At 41.4% G+C, this 22,941-nt stretch overlaps 1 protein-coding gene across 1 annotated transcript in view; it reads left to right on the top strand.

Moving 5' to 3' along the window:
- Positions 1-13,743, top strand: part of LAMB4 (laminin subunit beta 4) — a 112,468-nt gene extending 98,725 nt beyond the window's left edge. Inside the window, exons 33-35 of the mRNA XM_032753495.2 lie at positions 170-343; positions 1,957-2,110; positions 13,118-13,743. Coding sequence (XP_032609386.1) covers positions 170-343; positions 1,957-2,110; positions 13,118-13,257 — 468 coding nt within the window. The 3' untranslated portion in view covers positions 13,258-13,743. The remainder of the gene's footprint in view (positions 1-169; positions 344-1,956; positions 2,111-13,117) is intronic.
- Positions 13,744-22,941: the final 9,198 nt, after the last annotated feature.

The following is a 22,941-nucleotide window of genomic DNA, read 5'->3' as shown; positions in this document are numbered from 1 at the left end:
GTCTGAAATATTTTATTATAATATTTTAAATAAATGCAACAGAAAAAGTGGAGGCACTATTTTCTTTTCCTTTACACCCAGCATGTTTTTCAAGGGGTTAATATATCACTTACCTTCTTGTTTGTTTCATAAAGAGATTTTCCCTTTCTGGTCTCTAAATCAACAACAGGCTGAAAATCAAACCAGGGAAATGAAGAGTGAGCTGGCGTTAGCAAAGCAGCGATCAGGGCTGGAGGATGGACTTTCCCTGCTGCAGACCAAGTTGCAAAGGCATCAAGACCAAGCTGTCAATGCGAAAGTTCAGGCTGAATCTGCCCAACACCAGGCTGGGAGTCTTGAGAAGGTCATTAGTTCTACCACTGCCACCAAGAGCAGAAAAACAGGGCTTCTTTGAAAGATACTCCTTTAACCCCAGATTTTTGTGCCATTTCTCAGCGTTTCCTTTGTGCTGGTCCATGACTCAATGGTATATCTTCGAGGGGATCCTGATGCACAAAGGATTTTCTATCTGTAGAAGGCAGAAGTCCCTGGCCAAATCATGTTGGAGTGTTTCCTCCCCCATCTCTCTATCCTGTTATTGTTAGTGGTATCCTGGTCAATCAGTCCATAAATCAAATTTGCCCTGAACTTCCAAACTTTCACAATTTATGTTGTTTGTCTGTATTGTATGTATTTGCCCTCTATTCTCATTCAGTCACACAACATATAAAGAAAACAATAAATGAAAGTCACCTGCCAAAGAAAATACATCAAGTTACAAAAATCAAAATGAGTTAATTAAACAGTTGTGGAAAGTGGCCCATTAATTTAGGTTGCTGAAAGAACCTATCAGCTCATTTTCCTAGCAAGAAATCTTTGGTTGGTTGCATTAATATAGTTGCCTAAACAAAAGAAAAAAGTTAGTGTTTTACAGTTGGTCTGTTCTCCTGCTTTTAATTCCTAATGTGCTGGGTAAATTTTCCACTGACAGGAATTGAGAACATTTTCTGTGGAACAGAGATTGAGAATAGTTCTTTTTTTTTTTTTTTTTTTTTTTTTTTGAGACAGAGTCTCTCTCTGTCACCAGACTGGAATGCAGTGGCTCAATCTCAGCTCACTGCAACCTCTGACTCCCTGGTTCAAGCGATTCTCCTGCCTTTGCCTCCTGAGTAGCTGGGATTACAGCCACGCGCCACCATGTCCAGCTAATTTTTGTATTTTTAGTAGGGACGGGGTTTCACCATGTTAGCCAGGATGGTCTCGATCTCCTGACCTCGTGATCTGCCCGCCTCGGCCTCCTAAAGTGCGGGGATTACAGGCGTGAGCCACCACGCCCGGCCAAGAAAGGTACTTTCTACTCACCCTGTTCCCACTTCCATATTTCATTCCTGGCTCTGGCCTTTATTCATCTACTTAAGCTTCTAGGTGGTCAATACACAATGTAACCCAAAGATTTCCATTCTATTCAAGGGGGATCTCCATACTACACTTCTACTTCCCCACCTGCCTCCCTTCCTACCTCATTTCTCTCTCATCTTTTTGCCAACTAACATATCCTTGCTGTTTCTAAATCTTCATCACTCACTCTGTCCTTCATTTTACATGTACAACTGATTGACCGAACTGAACCAGAGATTTGTCAAGGATGGGATTGGGTCATTTCTGTCTTCCATATCCTACCTTAACATAGTGCAGAACAACCAATTGGTGCCTCAGACATAGTTGCCTTAACATGCAATAACAATTGCTATTTTGAACAAGGAAGTTTTATTTTTAATAGAAGCTGAGATTTTTTTCAACCTGAAAAAACAAACATGCAAATAAAACTCTGCTGGAAATATCAGAGCAACTCAAGTATATTGACTGGATTAAGGTTTCCTCTGAATTCCTTCTATGAATGGTATTAGGAGAATCATCATGCATATATGTACATGCTTTATACATATTTTCTCATGATAGAAGTGTTGCTCGTTACAGGAATTTGTTGAGCTGAAAAAACAATATGCTATTCTCCAACGTAAGACAAGCACTACAGGACTAACAAAGGAGACATTAGGAAAAGTTAAACAGCTAAAAGATGCTGCAGAAAGATTGGCTGGAGATACAGAGGACAAGATAAGAAGAATAACAGGTATCTGTTTTTTTTATCCATCCTGCCAATTTGATAATAACATCATGGTACTCTACCTTACTAGTAGAATTTATACCAATGTCAGCTTACAGTTTTATCACATGGGTCCACTGAGGAGAGAGAAGTAGAAATTGGTCTTGTGTTTTGAGGACTGTGAAGTTAACAAGCCTCTTGCATGGATTTGTCTAGAAAGGTTAATGAGCATCTGCCTTGCATTAGTCAAAACAAACTGAGATTTCCTTCGTTCACCTTGAAACGCCCTTTTTTGGCAGGGCACAGTGGCTCATGCCTGTAATCCCAGCACTTTGGGAGGCCAAGGTGGGTGGATCACCTGAGGTCAGGAGTTCAAGATCACCCTGGCCGACATGGAGAAACCCCATTTCTACTAAAAATACAAAAATTAGCCAGGCGTGGTGGTGGGTGCCTGTAATCCCAGCTACTCGGGAGGCTGAGGCAGGAGAATTGCTTGAACCTGGGAGGCAGAGGTTGCAGTGAGCCAAGATCATGCCACTGCACTCCAGCCTGGGTGACAGAGTGTGTGAGACTCCATCTCAAAAAAAAACAAAAAAACAAAAAAATGCCTTTTTTTTCTAACTCTTCTCAACTGGGGGTGAGATGTCTGAAGACATTTCTGCTCATCACCCTAGAAGGTACTACTAGCATGTACTGGGTAGAGGGCAGGGATGTTGCTAAAAATCCCACAATGCACAAGATAACTGCCTAAACAAACAATTGTCCTGCCCAAAATGTCAATAGCACTGAGATTAAGAAACTCTGTTCTAACCTATGTTGTTTATTTTTCCTCTCATGAAAATAACTCTCCAGAAAAGTCAATATAATCTAGGGCACTAGGTCATCTATGGATAGCATCCCATATCTTTGGATAGCAACCCAGAAAGAATCATATTCTAGACAAGGATTTTGATCTAAATGGACATTCTGATGCACACAAAGTGTTGTAAACATGGACTACCGGCCAGGTGCGGTGGCTCACACCTGTAATCCCAACACTTTGGGAGGCTGAGGCAGATGGACTGCTTGAGCCCAAGAGTTTGAGACCAGCCTGGCCAATATGGCAAAATTCTATCTCTACTAAAAACAAAAAAATTAGCCAGGCATGGTGGCACATGCCTGTAATCCCAGCTACTCGGGAGGCTGAGGCAGGAGAATCACTTGAACCCGGGAGGCAGAGGTTGCAGTGAGCCGATATCACGCCACTGCACTCCAGCCTGGGTAACAGAGAGAGACTCTGTCTCAAAAACAAAACAAAAAACATAAAATACATACAATCAGAAAGCTAATCAGAATCTTTTTTTACACAATTGATATTTATGATTTTGGGGGGCAATCATGTCCTTAACTATCTCTAACCATCAAGAAATATCAGATGGTGAGTGTACAGTTTTACCCTTGGTTGTATTTATTATCTTCTAAAACTTTAGGAGTGTAAGTAACTCTCAAAATATTAAAGTAGCCAAAACTCCTCACTTATAAATGCCTCTTTTTTATTATCAAATGAGTCTTTGGCCTTACAACAACTTATATCATCACTATGACATGAAAAAACTGAAAATGGAACATTAGTATGGGCCAAAGTCAGGAAAAATACATACCAAACTGCTAACATTAGTTATCTCTAGGGAGGCAGTGGGAGTGAAGAAGAAACCACTGCTCCTTGCACTTATATAATTGTTTTAAAAGCAGCAGGCTTGTGGGTAATTTTTTTCATTTTTAAGTATTTTCGTTAAAATGTTATTTTAACTATGAAATACTAAGAAAGATTCAGAAAAACAGATTTTTTTAAAATCTTGCATTCAACACCTCCGTGCTGAACTGAGATGGAGACTGCTCACCCTCGCATCCTCTGACCACTTGTCAAGACAATACCATGAAAGTCAGTTTCTATTATCCTAGAACTTGGCCCTTACTCTAGGAGTAAAAACATGGGGAGAATATTTCTGTCCTGTTTTTATGTCATATTGTTTATGTCATACACAAATTGTTTCCACTGATCCCCATTGACCACAGCTTTTATAGTTCTTGAAATGAGATTGGAAGAGAAGTTGAAGTTAGAGGGCTTCTCAAGGAGGTCTAAAATAAGGCATTCTACTGCCTTTTCTCTTTTCCTTTTGAGGCTGTTTTCAGAACTCAGCAAGATAGAAAAATGAGACATTGATTTGGCTGTCTTCCCCATGCTGCCACTTGAGAAGGGGCGGGACCACAAGGCTGTGCCTGTTCCTCTCTGTTAGGAAGAGGAGCCCCTGGATCCCAGTATGGAGCCCTTGGCAGCAACAATGTTGAGAGAGTGGGGAATGGACTCCAGTCTTCAGCCAGGGTCCTTCCACAGAACTTGGTGTCAGTCGGGGTCCCAGCAAGAAACAGAAAGCATACTTGGGCATAATTTTGGATAAAGTATTTAGAAGTGGAGTTGTCTCAGTCATTTATTCACTGCATAATAAATTACCCCAAAATTTAATGGCTTAAAATAACCACCATTTCTTACTTTTCTGTGGGTTGCCTGGCTGGTTCTTCGGCAGGTGTCACCTGGGTTTCTCAAGCAGCTGCGTTCGGCTGATGGCCTCTTAGGGGCCAGGTGTGGCTGAGATGCCGGCACTCTCTCTACGTGGTCTGTTATCCCGGGCTGCTTTACAGCTTGGTTATTTCAGGGCGCCACAAGAGTGAGAAGAGAGGATGAAAGGTTCTTGAGGTCTTTGTAACATCAGTTCTTCCACTTTTCTATTGGTCAAAACAACTTATAAAGCCAGCCCAGATTCGGGGGCATGGGGGTAGGAACAGGGTAAGTAGATTCTACTTCTTGATGGGAAGAACTACAAAGAATGCACAAGAATGAAGGGAACCCACTGAGGCTGTGGAGGTACTTGGTGACTAGCAGCAGTGAGAAGGCATTAGCCTCTCTACACCTGAAGGGGCCAGGGAAGCAGGAACGTTACCAGAGCCCTGTGAACACCAGAGTGTTAGGAAAGAGGCCACCCCACAGGAGCCTGAGGGATGAAAGAACTGCCTACACCTCCGTGCTGAACTGAGATGGAGACTGTTCACCCTCCCATCCTCTGACCACTTGTCAGCACTGTCCATTGGACATGTGTGAATGAAAGCCACAGGTCAAGGGAGCCAACTGCTTGTCATCCAGGAAGGGTAGCTTTCCAGAACACAGACGAGGATGGCTAATGGGTCTGGTGTAACCAGCTCAATCATATTAACTTTCCTGGTACAAACAGAGGCCTTTATTTTTCCTTTAGTCCAAATATGGTTTCAATGTTGAATCCCCTTTTCAATCCCAAATAACCTATATTTGAAAGTTTCAGCCAGGCGCAGTGATTCATGCCTGTTATCCCAGCACTTTGAGAGGCCGAGGCGGGCAGATCACCTGAGGTTGGGAATTCAAGACCAGCCTGACCAACATGGAGAAACCCCATCTCTACTAAAAGTACAAAATTAGCCAGGCGTCGTGGCGTATGCCTGTAATCCCAGCTACTCAGGAGGCTGAGGCAGGAGAATCGCTTGAACCCAGGAGGTGGAGGTTGCAGTGAGCTGAGATCATGCCATTGAACTCCAGCTTGGGCAACAAGAGCAAAACTCTGTCTCAAAAAAAAAAAAGAAAGAAAGAAAGAAAGAAAGACAGAAGGGACAGAACACTCACCACCTTCCACAGCAGCTCTTTCATCTTTGAGCAGCCATGACTCCTAGGGAGTTTTTTATATTTAGACAAAATCTTCCTTCATGGAGCTTCACCTGCTAGTTTCCATTTTATTTCCTCAGGGTGACAGAGAACACATTTACTCTGCTTTCCTAGGTTGGCCCTTCAGATACTTGAAAACAGCCACGGCACACGCCCTGAATCTGCCTTCCTCATATGAAATATCACCAGTTAATTCAATGTTTGTTTACAGGACAGTTTCAAGTATCTTCAGCAATCTGATTCTTTTTTCTAAACACATGTTAGTTTGACAATTACTCCAAACCAACTCGGTATTCAGGTGTGATCTGACCAAATGAAGTGAGACATTTACCTTCCCTCTTCTAGAAGTTATCTTCCCTCTTTTAGAAGTTTTGCAAAAACTCTAATGTCAGAGTTTCTTTGCAAAATGCTGCCTCACATTATTAACTGTAGCTCTCTATGCCTCTTGTGTCCACTAATATGGGCTCCTTGTTAAGGTTTACTAGAATTTCCAGATATTTGTTGAATGAAGAATATATAAATGAATGTATAGATGGATGGATGGACGGATGGACGGACAGATGGATGGATGGGTGGATGGATGGATGGATGGATGAATGGATGGATCAATGGATCGATGGATGGGTCAATGGATGGGTCGATGGATCAATGGATTGATGGATGGATAGGAGTGAAGCCAAGAAAGGCATCACTTAGCTGTTACTGTTCAGGGACTTCAATATCAGCAGGGAGGAATGAACACATGAAAGTCAGTCTTTTTCTGGAAAACACTAAAGTAAAGAACATGTTTTAAAATGAAGCTAAAATAATAAGAACAAACCTTTGGAAATATAGCACTTCAGCAAATCCCATCAAGGATTTTTTTTTTTTTTTATATACTTTAGGGTTTTAGGGTACATGTGCACAATGTGCAGGTTTGTTACATATGTATCCATGTGCCATGTTGGTGTGCTGCACCCATTAACTCGTCATTTGGCATTAGGTGTATCTCCTAATGCTGTCCCTCCCCCCTCCCCCAACCCCACAACACTCCCCAGAGTGTGATGTTCCCCTTCCTGTGTCCATGAGTTCTCATTGTTCAATTCCCACCTATGAGTGAGAACATGCGGTGTTTGGTTTTTTGTTCTTGCGATAGTTTACTGAGAATGATGTTTTCCAGTTTCATCCATGTCCCTACAAAGGACATGAACTCATCATTTTTTATGGCTGCATAGTATTCCATGGTGTATATGTGCCACATTTTCTTAATCCAGTCTATCGTTGTTGGACATTTGCGTTGGTTCCAACTCTTTGCTATTGTGAATGGTGCCGCAATAAACATACGTGTGCATATGTCTTTACAGCAGCATGATTTATAGTCCTTTGGGTATATACCCAGTAATGGGATGGCTGGGTCAAATGGTATTTTTAGTTCGAGATCCCTGAGGAATCGCCACACTGACTTCCACAATGGTTGAACTAGTTTACAGTCCCACCAACAGTGTAAAAGTGTTCCTATTTCTCCACATCCTCTCCAGCACCTGTTGTTTCCTGATTTTTTTAATGATGGCCAATCTAACTGGTGTGAGATGGTATCTCACTGTGGTTTTGATTTGCATTTCTCTGATGGCCAGTGATGATGAGCATTTCTTCATGTGTTTTTTGGCTGCATAAATGTCTTCTTTTGAGAAGTGTCTGTTCATGTCCTTTGCCCACTTTTTGATGGGGTTGTTTGTTTTTTTCTTGTAAATTTGTTTGAGTTCATTGTAGATTCTGGATATTAGCCCTTTGTCAGATGAGTAGGTTGCAAAAATTTTCTCCCATTCTGTAGGTTGCCTGTTCACTCTGATGGTAGTTTCTTTTGCTGTGCAGAAGCTCTTTAGTTTAATGAGATCCCATTTGTCAATTTTGGCTTTTGTTGCCATTGCTTTTGGTGTTTTAGACATGAAGTCCTTGCCCACGCCTATGTCCTGAATGGTATTGCCTAGGTTTTCTTGTAGGATTTTAATGGTTTTAGGTCTAACATATAAGTCTTTAATCCATCTTGAATTAATTTTTGTATAAGATGTAAGGAAGGGATCCAGTTGCAGCTTTCTACATATGGCTGGCCAGTTTTCCCAGCACCATTTATTAAATAGGGAATCCTTTCCCCATTTCTTGTTTTTGTCAGGTTTGTCAAAGATCAGATACTTGTAGCTATGCGGCATCATTTCTGAGGGCTCTGTTCTGTTCCATTGATCTATGTCTCTGTTGTGGTACCAGTACCATGCTGTTTTGGTTATTGTAGCTTTGTAGTATAGTTTAAAGTCAGGTAGCGTGATGCCTCCAGCTTTGTTCTTTTGGCTTAGGATTGACTTGGCGATGCGGGCTCTTTTTTGGTTCCATATGAACTTTAAAGTAGTTTTTTCCAATTCTGTGAAGAAAGTCATTGGTAGCTTGATGGGGATGGCATTGAATCTATAAATTACCTTGGGCAGTATGGCCATTTTCACGATATTGATTCTTCCAACCCATGAGCATGGAATGTTCTTCCATTTGTTTGTATCCTCTTTTATTTCATTGAGCAGTGGTTTGTAGTTCTCCTTGAAGAGGTCCTTCACATCCCTTGTAAGTTGGATTCCTAGGTATTTTATTCTCTTTGAAGCAATTGTGAATGGGAGTTCACTCATGATTTGGTTCTCTGTTTGTCTGTTATTGGTGTACAAGAATGCTTGTGATTTTTGTACATTAATTTTGTATCCTGAGACTTTGCTGAAGTTGCTAATCAGCTTAAGGAGATTTTGGGCTGAGACAATGGGGTTTTCTAGATATACAATCATGTCATCTGCAAACAGGGACAATTTGACTTCCTCTTTTCCTAATTGAATACCCTTTATTTCCTTCTCCTGCCTGATTGCTCTGGCCAGAACTTCCAGCACTATGTTGAAAAGGAGCGGTGAGAGAGGGCATCCCTGTCTTGTGCCAGTTTTCAGAGGGATGCTTCCAGTTTTTGCCCATTCAGTATGATATTGGCTGTGGGTTTGTCATAGATAGCTCTTATTATTTTGAGATACGTCCCATCAATACCTAATTTATTGAGAGTTTTTAGCATGAAGAGATGTTGAATTTTGTCAAAGGCCTTTTCTGCATCTATTGAGATAATCATGTGGTTTTTGTCTTTGGTTCTGTTTATATGCTGGATTACATTTATTGATTTGCGTATGTTGAACCAGCCTTGCATCCCAGGGATGAAGCCCACTTGATCATGGTGGATAAGCTCTTTGATGTGCTGCTGGATTCGGTTTGCCAGTATTTTATTGAGGATTTTTGCATCAATGTTCATCAAGGATATTGGTCTGAAATTCTCTTTTTTGGTTATGTCTCTGCCAGGTTTTGGTATCAGGACGATGCTGGCTTCATAAAATGTGTTAGGGAGGATTCCCTCTTTTTCTATCGATTGGAATAGTTTCAGAAGGAATGGTACCAGTTCCTCCTTGTACCTCTGGTAGAATTCAGCTGTGAATCCATCAGGTCCTGGACTCTTTTTGGTTGGTAAGCTATTGATTATTGCCACAATTTCAGAACCTGTTATTGGTCTATTCAGAGATTCAACTTCTTCCTGGTTTAGTCTTGGGAGGGTGTATTTGTCGAGGAATTTATCCATTTCTTCTAGATTTTCTAGTTTATTTGCATAGAGGTGTTTGTAGTATTCTCTGATGGTAGATTGTATTTCTGTGGGATCGGTGGTGATATCCCCTTTCTCGTTTTTTATTGCATCTATTTGATTCTTCTCTCTTTTCTTCTTTATTAGTCTTGCTAGCGGTCCATCAATTTTGTTGATCTTTTCAAAAAACCAGCTCCTGGATTCATTAATTTTTTGAAGGGTTTTTTGTGTCTCTATTTCCTTCAGTTCTGCTCTGATTTTAGTTATTTCTAGCCTTCTGCTAGCTTTTGAATGTGTTTGCTCTTGCTTTTCTAGTTCTTTTAATTGTGATGTTAGGGTTTCAATTTTGGATCTTTCCTGCTTTCTCTTGTGGGCATTTAGTGCTATAAATTTCCCTCTACACACTGCTTTGAATGTGTCCCAGAGTTTCTGGTATGTTGTGTCTTTGTTCTCGTTGGTTTCAAAGAACATCTTTATTTCTGCCTTCATTTCATTATGTACCCAATAGTCATTCAGGAGCAGGTTGTTCAGTTTCCATGTAGTTGAGCGGTTTTGAGTGAGTTTCTTAATCCTGAGTTCTAGTTTGATTGCACTGTGGTCTGAGAGACAGTTTGTTATAATTTCTGTTCTTTTACATTTGCTGAGGAGAGCTTTACTTCCAACTATGTGGTCAATTTTGGAATAGGTGTGGTGTGGTGCTGAAAAAAATGTATATTCTGTTGACTTGGGGTGGAGAGTTCTGTAGATGTCTATTAGGTCCACTTTATGTAGAGCTGAGTTCAATTCCTGGATATCCTTGTTAACTTTCTGTCTCGTTGATCTGTCTAATGCTGACAGTGGGGTGTTAAAATCTCCCATTATTATTGTGTGGGAGTTTAAGTCCCTTTGTAGGTCACTGAGGACTTGCTTTATGAATCTGGGTGCTCCTGTGTTGGGTGCATATATATTTAGGATAGTTAGCTCTTCTTGTTGAATTGATCCCTTTACCATTATGTAATGGCCTTCTTTGTCTCTTTTGATCTTTGTTGGTTTAAAGTCTATTTTATCAGAGACTAGGATTGCAACCCCTGCCTTTTTTTGTTTTCCAGTTGCTTGATAGATCTTCCTCCATCCCTTTATTTTGAGTCTATGTGTGTCTCTGCACATGAGATGGGTTTCCTGAATACAGCACACTGATGGGTCCTGACTCCTTATCCAGTTTGCCAGTCTGTGTCTTTTGATTGGAGCATTTAGCCCATTTACATTTAACGTTAATATTGTTATGTGTGAATCTGATCCTGTCATTATGATGTTAGTTGGTTATTTTGCTCGTTAGTTGCTATAGTTTCTTCCTAGCCTCGATGGTCTTTACAATTTGGCATGTTTTTGCAGTGGCTGGTACCGGTTGTTCCTTTCCATGTTTAGTGCTTCCTTCAGGAGCTCTTTTAGGGCAGGCCTGGTGGTGACAAAATCACTCAGCGTTTGCTTGTCTGTAAAGTATTTTATTTCTCCTTCACTTATGAAGCTTAGTTTGGCGGGATAGGAAATTCTGGGTTGAAAATTCTTTAAGAATGTTGAATATCGGCCCCACTCTCTTCTGGCTTGTAGAGTTTCTGCTGAGAGATCAGCTGTTAGTCTGATGGGCTTCCCTTTGTGGGTAACCCGACCTTTCTCTCTGGCTGCCCTTAACATTTTTTCCTTCATTTCAACTTTGGTGAATCTGACAATTATGTGTCTTGGAGTTGCCCTTCTCGAGGAGTGTCTTTGTGGCGTTCTCTGTATTTCCTGAATCTGAATGCTGGCCTGCCTTGCTAGATTGGGGAAGTTCTCCTGGATAATATCTTGAAGAGTGTTTTCCAACTTGGTTCCATTCTCCCCATCATTTTCAGGTACACCAATCAGACGTAGGTTTGGTCTTTTCACATAGTCCCAAATTTCTTGGAGGCTTTGTTCATTTCTTTTTATTCTTTTTTCTCTAAACTTCCCTTCTCTCTTCATTTCATTCATTTCATCTTCCATCAGCGATACCCTTTCTTCCAGTTGATCGCATCTGCTACTGAGGCTTTTGCAATCTTCGTGTAGTTCTCGAAACTTGGCTTTCAGCTCCATCAGCTCCTTTAAGCCCTTCTCTCCATTGGTTATTCTAGTTATCCATTCTTCTAATTTTTTTTCAAAGTTTTTAACTTCTTTGCTATTGTTTTGAATTTCCTCTCGTAGCTGAGAGTAGTTTGATCGTCTGAAGCCTTCTTCTCTCAACTCATCAAAGTCATCCTCCATCCAGCTTTGTTCCGTTGCTGGTGAGGAACTGCGTTCCTTTGGAGGAGGAGAGGTGCTCTGTTTTTTAGAGTTTCCAGTTTTTTTGCTCTGTTTTTTCCCCATCTTTGTGGTTTTATCTACTTTTTGTCTTTGATGATGGTGATGTACAGATGGGTTTTTGGTGTGGATGTCCTTTCTGTTTGTTAGTTTTCCTTCTACCAGACAGGACCCTCAGCTGCAGGTCTGTTGGAGTTTACTAGAGGTCCACTCCAGACCCTGTTTGGCTGGGTGTCAGCAGCGGTGGCTGCAGAACAGCGGATTTTCGTGAGACCACAAATTCAGCTGTCTGATAGTTCGTCTGAAAGTTTTGTCTCAGAGGAGTACCCGGTTGAATGAGGTGTCAGTCTGTCCCTACTGGGGGGGTGCCTCCCAGTTAGGCTGCTCAGGGGTGAGGGACCCACTTTAGGAGGCAGTCTGTCCGTTCTCAGATCTCCAGCTGCGTGCTGGGAGAACCACTACTCTCTTCAAAGCTGTCAGTCAGACAGGGACATTTAAGTCTGTGGAGGTTCTTGCTGAGTTTTTGTTTGTCTGTGCCCTGCCCCCAGAGGTGGAGCCTACAGAGGCAGGCAGGCCTCCTTGAGCTGTGGTGGGCTCCACCCAGTTCGAGCTTCCTGGCTGCTTTGTTTACCTAAGCAAGCCTGGGCAATGGCGGGCGCCCCTCCCCCAGCCTCGCTGCCGCCTTGCAGCTTGATCTCAGACTGCTGTGCTAGCAATCAGCGAGACTCCGTGGGCATAGGACCCTCCGAGCCAGGTGCGGGACACAATCTCCTAGTGTGCCGTTTTCCAGGCCCGTTGGAAAAGCGCAGTATTAGGATGGGACTGACCCGATATTCCAGGTGCCGTCTGTTTCCCCTTTCTTTGACTAGGAAAGGGAACTCCCTGACCCCTTGCGCTTCTCGAGTGAGGCAATGCCTCGCCCTGCTTCGGCTCGCGCACAGTGCACTTCACCGACTGTCCTGCACCCACTGTTAGGCACTCCCTAGTGAGATGAAACCGGTACCTCAAGCAGAAATGCAGAAATCACCCGTCTTCTGTGTCGCTGGGGCTGGGAGCTGGAGACCGGAGCTGTTCCTATTCGGCCATCTTGGCTCCACCCCCCATCAAGGATGTTATCTGTCTTTTCATTTCTAACGAATTCGAACAAACTACAGCCTCTCATTGATAAATGCCCTTAGATATAAAAGTTTTTAGACAAAAATGTCAGTTTGCTCTAATTTATGTGAAAACCTTGAGAAGCCTGATGAAAATAGACGATTTATCCATTGAATCCAAACAGAAAACTAAATATATCTTTGAGAGGCGCATAAATCCCTATGTTTGGTATAATGTGGATATCCAGGAGAAATCTATCAAACAGAAATATATCATTTCTTTCATTTTCTTCTTTCAGATTTAGAAAGGAAAATCCAAGATTTGAATCTAAGTAGACAAGCAAAAGCTGATCAACTGAGAATATTGGAAGATCAAGTTGTTGCCATTAAAAATGAAATTGTTGAACAAGAAAAAAAATATGCTACGTGCTATAGCTAGGCAGAGTTAAAGTGCAAAGGCTTGTGCCTTCGTTTCTGGTTTCTGATGTACAAGCCCCTGGGGCTCTGTTGAACCTGTGAAATACTGACAATGTCTTCTACCTTCCTTCCCCACACCCCGTCCTTATTACACACCTGCTCAGTGTGGCTGGAGGTTGAAATGTCACCAGGAAAATGCCACTTCATAATCGAAAGGGGAAAGTAATGAGATTGTCTCTGGTTTCAGAAACTTTTCCTCTTACCTTCCTTTCTCTTTCCTAACTTAAAAATAACAGGTTCCATATAACAAGTAGAAATTTAAGTAAGTACTCTACTTACTAATAATCATTTCAGTCAGATAAACCTAAACATTAAATAAGTATCTCCAATACTAGGATGGAATACATATGTATGGCATGTACTAGATTGTCCTATATTTTATGTTTATTTGGATTTGCTTTTATTTGTAAAATTATGCTTTTCTGAATAAACTGCATACAATTCAAAATGCAACTTGCTTTTATACATACTTTCCTACACACTCATTCTCAACCAGGGGATTCTGTTTTCCCCAAGTAGCACTGGAACAATATTCAAAAAGATAAATATTGAACTACTTCTCCTCATTTATCAGTGGACATTTTTGCTGTAAAATGTGTTGCTTATTTTTAAAAGACTAGCAATCATGTTCTTATTGTTTGGTATAAAAGATCAGATTGTCTCATTTCAAAATGAGTCTGATTTCATGCTAACTTTTTTTGCATGTATGATTTCTAATAGAGCAAATTGCTTCTGTTCATGAAAGCGATCCTTCAGAAAGATTATTTTAAGGGAGTTTGGTTTCACATTTTTGAATAAGAAATAATATACATCAACATTGATAAATGAAAAAGGAAGATCTGCTGGAGCATTTCCATTAAGGACTGACTCATAAAAAATGGATTTAAAGCCAAGCGTGGTGGCTCATGCCTATAATCCCAGCACTTTGGGATGCCGAGGAAGGCGGATCATCTGACGTCAGGAGTTCGAGACCAGCCTGGCCAATGTGGTGGAACCTTGTCTCTACTAAAAATACAAAAAAATTAGCTGGGCATGGTGGTGCACGCCTGTAATCCCAGCTATTCAGAGGCTGAGGCAGGAGAATAGCTTAAATCCAGGAGGAAGAGGTCGCAGTGAGCCGAGATCAAGCCACTGCACTCTAGCCTGGGGGACAGAGCAAGACCCTGTCTCAAAAAAAGAAAAAAAAGAAAAGAAAAGATTTAAAAATTCAACAAAAGGGCTTTAGAATTATACATAAATATGAAAATTCTTAAAATGTTGGCTGTTAAAGAAAATTGCAGAATCTATTTCCCTAGAGATCCTGAAGAATAGAAACTTTTCTACAGGAAGGACCACCCCAGAAAGCTCTCTTGAAGTATATAATTACAATGGTTCACATATCCAGCATTGAGACTTTAGTTATCTAAAAAAAAATCTATATATGTGAAAAATCTCATTCCTCAGTAATGCCAGATAAATCATTCTAACTTGTATTACTTGCTGTATCAGTTGTTCAAGATGTGACCAATGCAAGTTTCAGTGAAACAGTGTCTCTTTACATTTTAAAGTATTAACAATTTGACAGTGTGTATCATGAGCTATTATAAAACTCAGTAATTCCACTGTGGAACCTGTATGTTAAGAAAATAATCTTAAAGACGGAGGGAAAAGCTTTGTGGCTAATTCATTGAAGCACATCTTATATTAAAAATGCAAAGAAGCTAAGTAACTAACAATAAACCAATTAAACATTAGGGTTTTACCAGTCTGAGTTCTTGGATGCAATCACTGAAAACCAGCAGTAGCTTATTAAGGAGGAAAGGAATTTATTCAAAGGATGTCTGACAGCACACAAAAAGAAATGGCTGGAGAAAATGCAACTAAGGACAACTATGCATCTGGCAATATTTCCAAGACCACACCTCAGTACACTCAGCTTAGGAGGCCAATGCTCTCCTCCCTGGACACTCACCACCATCCCAGTGACTTGCAACTGTCTCTCTGTCTTGTGTCACTCTCTCAGTACTCGGCAACCCTGGAAGAAGTAATCCAGTTGGCCGGGCCTCTTCATGTGCCCTCGGTACCATATTGACTAAGTAGAGAGAATATCTATTCCCTTTGACTTTGGTAGTAGAAGAGGAGTTTTTCCTCTACTTATCTTTGTAATCCTCCAAGAGAGGAAGGATTTTGATGCAAGGTATCAAAAAAATTACAAATTTCTATTAAATGTAATCAATATGAATAAAGTCAATCTCTTTGACTTCCAAATATCGTAATACATTCTTCATCCCATTTTACTTTTTTTTTTTTTTTTTTTGAGACGAAGTTTTGCTCTTGTTGCCCAGGCTGGAGTGCAATAGTGCGATCTTGGCTCACCGCAACCTCAGCCTCCCGGGTTCATGCAATTCTCCTGCCTCAGCCTCCCGAGTAGCTGAGATTACAGACATGTGCCACCATGCCCGGCTAATTTTGTATTTTTAGTAGAGACACAGTTTCTCCATGTTGGTCAGGCTGGTCTCAAACTCCCGAACTCAGGTGACCCGCCTGCCTCAGTCTCCCAAAGTGCTGGGATTACAGACATGAGCCACCACACCCGTCCCCCATTTTCCCTTCTAAAGTAAAAATAAGTGCTTCCACCAAAAAAAATATAGCACTCAGCCAAATGAAAGCACACCCACATTGTCTTCAAGGGAAACCAACCCACAGTCTTATCACTCACCAAGTGCATCCAGCTCTGAAACCTTGGCCTCCAGCTGAGGTCCACTTCTTCTGCACTTCAGCTGACAATTCCTTCTGAAAATACTGCAACTTATAATCAAAATTGTAAAGTTAACCAACAAATACCAAATATAGACTACTGAGGGAGGAAAGGGAGATAAAAATGAAATGAAATATATTTGATAATTAGAAATATAAATACACACAAAACATAGCATATTGAGAAACACAGATTGAGGATGTAGACTTTGTCTTTGTAACCACTCAGGAGGCTTTCGCTGGGATTTAAGACCTGCTTTCTCTACTGCTCCTTCCATGGTCCCTCTGGTCCTAGTTACATCCCTCCATTGCCACTGTGAACAAGCAGCTCTATTTATCTTTGTCAGGATCAATTACACCAACCAAAATTATACACCCCCCTTTTTTGCCAGTTTATCCTTTAGTGAAGAGCTTGAAATAGCTGGGTATTGGTACATATTCTAATTCAGTGGAACAACCATTATATTATCGAGTAAAAACACACTTCCTTAGAGACTAGGGCCCAAAGTCACAGGTACAAAAAGGAACCTTTTGCTTGTGAGTCATTCGGATATAATTGTGATCAGTATCATGTATTTCCACTCTTGGTTTCAGATCCGTGTATTCTGCCTATAGGAGCTTCCATCAGCTTTCGTTGTAGAAGGCACAGCTCTGCCTCCCATCTAAGAGGATTTAATGTGAGTAGCCAAAATAAATAAATAAAAAGAATTAAATGGTGTAAAGAACCTATATGTAGTCAGTTGATAATATTTATATGCAACAACATGCATACTTTTTTCTTTTCTTTTTTTTTTTTGAGATGGAGTCTTGCTCTGTTGCTCAGGCTGGAGTGCAGTGGCACGATCTCGGCTCACTGCCATCTCCACCTCCCGGGTTCAAACGATTCTCCTGGCTTAGCCTCCCGAGTAGCTGGGATTACAGGCATGCACCACCATGCCTGGCTAATTTTGAATTTTTAGTAGAGACGGGGTTTCACCATGTTGGCCAGGCTGGTTTTGAACTCCTGACCTTGTGATCTGCCCACCTCAGCCTCCCAAAGTGCTGGGCTTACAGCACTAATCTAATCATTTTCTTAATTTGAGTTGACTGAAAATGACATCTCCCCAACACTAGGAGATCTGATAAGGTGTGTGAGGGACCAGCGTGGAGAAGTCAGGATGGAATCTGCGTATCTCAGAGTAGGGGATGAGTGAGGGGAGGAGTCAGAGAGCTCACGTTTGAACCCCAGAGACCAGGTAGAAGTATTTGGAACCCAGCTAGCCACATCAGAAAATCAATATGAAGATCAGAAAGCAAGTTGCCATGAGGTAGCTGGTGTGGCCCATTAAAGGAGACTATCTTGTCTCTTTTCCCAGATTAGAAACCAATCCCAGATGAAGGACAGCTCAGACCCAACAGGTGAAAACAATTAGGCAGAAGCACTGACGTGGCACAATGAAGGGAAAGAAAGCTGAAAGCAGACCCTGGCAAGAACACATGAGCCTTATGAAGCTCAGGCTGGAAATTGCTATCTGACATCCATTCTACCCCTTCTTCCTTTTGGTAATAGGACTTCTCCACGTTTTAACCAGGCACACAGCTGCCTAGTGAGAGAGACTGTATTTCAACCTCCCTTGCAGTTTGATGTGACCATGTGACTAAATTCTGGCCAACAGGAGATGAGTGTCAATGTTGCGTGCAACTTCCAGGGCACAACCCTAAAAGGAAGTTGTTTTTTGTTTGTGGGAGAGGCAGAATTATGGCCCCCAAAAGACGCCCACCTCCTAATCTCCAGAACCTGTGAATATATTACATTACATGGCAAAGGGAAAGTTGACAGAATGAAGGTCTTCATCAACTGGCTTTGAGATGGGGAGAGGATGCTGGATTTTCCACATGGGCCCGGTGTAATTACAAGCGTTCTCTCAAGTGGAAGAGAAGGCAGGAGAAGAGTCAGAGAGACAGCGGCACGGGAGGATTGACCTGACGTTGCTGGCTTTGAACATGAAGAAAGGGGCCGAGAGCTGAGGAAGGTAAGTTGTCCCTAGAAGCTGGAAAAAGCAAGGAAGGAGATGCTTCCTTAGAGCCTCCTGGAAGGAATACAACTATGCCAAAACCTTGATTTTAGCCCTGAATTGGACTTTTAACCTACAGAACCATGAGATAAATTTATGTCATTTAAAGCCACTAAGTATGTGGATATTTGTTACAGCAACAAGATCAAACAAAAACACCCTCCATTTGTTTCCCCACTACCTTCAATTGGGTGGGAATATGGTGAGCCGGCTATCCCCATGCACATGAAGATAATACTGTGAAAGAAGGTGGAAGAAACTTAGGTCCCTGGTTGACTGTACCAGTAAGGGTCCTACCAGGAAACAGGGGACACACCTGGGGCAGTTCAATAAGGGGGCTATTTACAAAAATATGGGTAGGGTGGAGGAAAGCCATAAAAGATAGTACAGCATCCCAGAGCCAGCACCAGGCAGGGGACATACCCACCCTTGGTTTGAGGGGTAAAGTGAGAGGGTGACAATTGAAGGCAGGCTGTGTAGGAGGGCCTCTTTTTTGTTTCTGTTTTTGAGACGGAGTCTCACTCTGTCGCCCAGGCTGGAGTGCAGTGGCACGATCTTGGCTCACTGCAACCTCTGCCTCCTAGGTTCAAGGATACAGGCACGTGCCACTACGCCCAGCTAATTTTTTGTATTTTTAGTAGAGACAGGGTTTCACCGTGTTAGCCAGGATGGTCTTGATCTCCCGACCTCGTGATCCACCTGCCTCGGCCTCCCAAAGTGCTGGGACTACAGGCATGAGCCACCGCGCCTGGCCAGGAGAGCCTCTTAACAGGAGCTGTGATCTTTGGACAAGGGATACAACCAGCCATGACAACCCTGCAGAGGACATTGGGGCTTGCACGCCCTGATGTCACTCTCCTACCTGTCCAGTCTCTTACTGGTGGCTCCCATTGGCTAAACCAAGGGCCTGGGGTGATGTTCCCATGTAGATCAGCCTCCACAGGTACAGAGAAGGGGGCAACTAGATGTGGGGAGGCACAATGCCCTTGTGGATTAAAACTGTGTGTGTCTGACTCCTTTGGACTAACGACCAGCTTAAACTTGCACATAAAGAAAAGCACGCATCTCCTTAGGTGCCTGTGACTTTGGCCTTTGCTACAGCAGCTGAACCAGCATCCTCATTAGTCTCTTTGCGGGTACCCCAACTCCTCGCCAAACTGCTAAAATTGTCCTTTATGCCCTGCTGCATAGGCACAGTGGACCAAGGATCAGGTGATAAATGCGAAGAGCATGGTTTGTCCCCTGCATGACCTTAGGCGATTCACAGCCTGCCTGAATTTCATGTCCTCATTTCCTTTAGCTGTAAAATGCTAATAAATATACCTGGTCTCCCTCCTAGAGTTACAGAGCTAATTCGAGTGAAAGAGCTTTGAGAAGAGTGAGATATCACAGGAATCCTTCAAGACCTCACTATTATTCCACTGTGTAAGTTACACCTGCATTCTCCTTCTGAACCGTCACTCCTGTGGTCCTGCCTACTTTAAAATTGTCATCTCTCTCCCAAACCTAACCTTTTCCTATAACCCGAGGGCTCCTTTTCTAGCCTCACTCAAAGCCCTTTCTCTGAAGTTCTTGTATTGCCACTTGGCTGATATGCCTTTTCTAACCAGATAGCAAGTTTTATGAGGACTCACAGCATGCATTTGCACACGTTTAAGTCCTTTAGAGAACTTAGCACAGTGTGGAGCACTCTAAATAAATACTTATTCACTTTACATATTAGTTCCATAAATTGACTCCAAATTTACGAGAAGACAGTCCCGTTTTGTTATTTCACCTTTCCTGCCCTCCACCCTCTGTTTCTTCTCTCTCCTTGGAAGACAGCAAGAAAAAAAGCAATTTCTTTTTTCTTCTTGGAACATGAAACAGCCTAGGTAGGATTTCTCTTAACACCTGCTCATCCATCAGCACCTAGCTTTTCTCTTCTGAAGAACTTGAACCTACATATAATCTTTATCTTTACTCATTACATGTTAAAAGTGGCACTCTAGAAGGCTTCCCCCTCCCTAACAACCTTCCTCTGATTCAGCCTGCCAGCTGAACAAGCTTTCAGTGACACAAAGCAAGCTTGCCACAACATGTATTACACATATTTAATCAGAATGTACAGAGTTTTTGAGCAGAGATACAGTGTTTTCTTCATATTCATAAACTTTGTGACTAACAGTTAAGTGTCTAAGATTCATAGCAGTATCTGACATAGTTCCACACACAACCACAGTTCACTTTGATGGCAAACACCAAAACTAGGAGGCAGGAGGTTGGCTGCACTTTATCTTACATTCACTAGGTGGCAACAGATTAAGTGTGCTATATTTCAAAGCTCTCTCCAGTCATCCGAACATGGCACCAAGAACTAAAATCTAATCTTTAGTACTGTTATTTCCTTACAGTGAAGACTTTGAAATATTTAGTCTACAAAACATTCACAGTGAAAAAAACCTTAAAATCTACTAGCTGAAGATATTACCTGTGATGAGGAAAGATATAAAATGACTGTCAGGAAACTACTAATACAGCTGGGTTAATTTTTAGAGACACTAGATACGGGTATCAGCTCTCACGTATGATTTTTCTCACTGATGTTGCCTCTCATTCAGGAAAGAGGTTTAAGATATTCCAAAATAGGTTGGGCTCAGTGGTTCATGCCTGTGGTCCTAGCACTTTGGGAGGCCACGGCAGGCAGATCACTTGAGGCCAGGAGTTTGAGACCAACCTGGCCGATATGGTGAAACCCCATCTCTACTAAAAATACAAAAATTAGCCAGGTGTGATGGCACATGCCTGTAGTCCCAGCTACTTGGGAGGCTGAGGCACAGGAATCATTTGAACCTGGGAGATGGAGGTTGCAGTAAGCTGAGATCGTGGCACTCCACTCCAGCCTGAGCAACAGAGCAAGACTCCATCTCAAAAAAAAAAAAAAAAAAATTCCAAAATGCAAGAGATTTGAAAAATTCCCTAGTCCTACCCCCTCATTTTCTGAAGAATACTAAGGCTAACTTAGCCAGGGCCACTCTGTTAGTTGGAAGAAATGGCAAGGCAGGTGTGATGGGAAATGTGCCATGCGACTATACTCATTTTGTTGCACCCTCTTCCAAGACAACTTGCTCTTTTAACTGGTCTTAGGCTCTATTAAATGGACCATCAAATAGTGAATCATTTTCTTAAAATGAATAACTGATTTCTTTACATAAATGACCTAAACTATAAGTCAAATATTGGAGACATGTGAAACATTTCACAGGAAGTAATTCTGCTTGAAAGAAAACAAAGGACAAAATGAAGCAAATAGAAATACTTTATCTTAGAAATGTTATTGAACAAAAATGTATGATTTGGGGGGACTAGCATGTCTTTTGAGATTAGCCAACTAAGCAAACATACAGTTGTAGCTATTAAACAGATTCAATAGGATTGTTTTAAGCGTCTTAATTAAAAAAAAAAGAGTCTTCAAAACTTCCCATGCTGTTTTTAAAAATAGGACTACATATAGAAATAACAAAGTAGGCTAAATTTTAGGTGTTAAGCTTGATGTTCCCAAATGTATTTATTCAAAACAGTTTATTTGATTATATAGGAAAACAAAAAATAACCTATTAGAATAACTACTTGGTTGGAAACACTAGTTTTATATGATATACAACTAATTTCTAGGACTTTGTCATAACCCAAATAGGAATCCAGATTACTACCTCTGTTAAAGTGAATATCCAATTTAAGTCAAAATTTTCTCTTGAATCTTAGTTTATTGAGCCAATTAAAGGTAGCACCTCACTGCAAACTTCCTAGGAAGGATTAGAAATGAAAGTTAAATAGAGCTTGAATATTTAACAACCAAACCACTGTTTGAGAATTCCTACGATTCGTACCATGGGAAGAAGCTCAAAGCTTGGGAAAGCTGTATAAACATTCCATATCTAAAGATAAACACTGGGATCTTTATGACATTCAGGTTTAGCTTTGTGTTAGACACACTGCATTGTGACTCATCTAGGGAAGGCAAAATATGAATGGAAAAGATTAAGTATTCAGGATTAAGAGAACCATTACTTTTACTTGGAAACAAGAAATCTAACATTTTTTACAGATCAATGTAAAGAAGCCAACCTATTTAGATATGACTGATAGGATGTCTTAAATGATAATTTTTCCTTTTTAAAATCTCAGTTCTAGGCCGGGCGCAGTGGCTCACATCTGTAATCCTGACACTTTGGGAGGCCAAGACTAGCAGATTGCTTGAGGTCAGGAGTTCGAGACCAGCCTGGCCAACATAGGGAAACCCTGTCTCTACAAAAATACAACAATTAGCCAGATGTGGTGGCTCACACCAGTGGTCCCAGCTACTCTGGAGGCTGAGGTAAGAGGATCAGTTCAGCCTCGGAGGCAAACATTGTAGTGAGCTGAGATCATACCACTGCACTCCAGCCTTAGTGACAGAACAAGACCCTGTCTCAAAAAAGAAAAAAAAAAAAACACAGTTCTAGTCTTCAATCCTTCAGACTGCCATCATACATTCTATCTATACAGCAATCATACATTCTATACAGCAAAAAATAGAAATATCTATACTAAATTTTCTCCTTAAACTCAATTTTCTTTTAACCCACTTTGGGGAGATGAATAATATGTAGACAGTTTGAAAGATTTAAACATTTCCGTACACATTTCTCTGTAAGGAAAAAAAAAGCAACTTTCTCAACACAGCTAAACATATTTTGATTGGAACATATGAGCACAGGAAGTGGCTAACAAAAATTAATCATGGCTACTGTAACATTGCATCCAAACCCAAACAGACCATAACACTTCCTACTCAACTCAAACGAACTCTAGTTTCTAGAAAGTACCTGCATATT

The sequence above is a fragment of the Hylobates moloch genome, unplaced genomic scaffold, assembly GCF_009828535.3.
Source record: "Hylobates moloch isolate HMO894 unplaced genomic scaffold, HMol_V3 SCAFFOLD_1, whole genome shotgun sequence".
NCBI lineage: Eukaryota > Metazoa > Chordata > Mammalia > Primates > Hylobatidae > Hylobates > Hylobates moloch.
The sequence above is the reverse complement of the archived record's forward strand: the minus strand, read 5'-3'. Positions and strand labels throughout refer to the sequence as shown.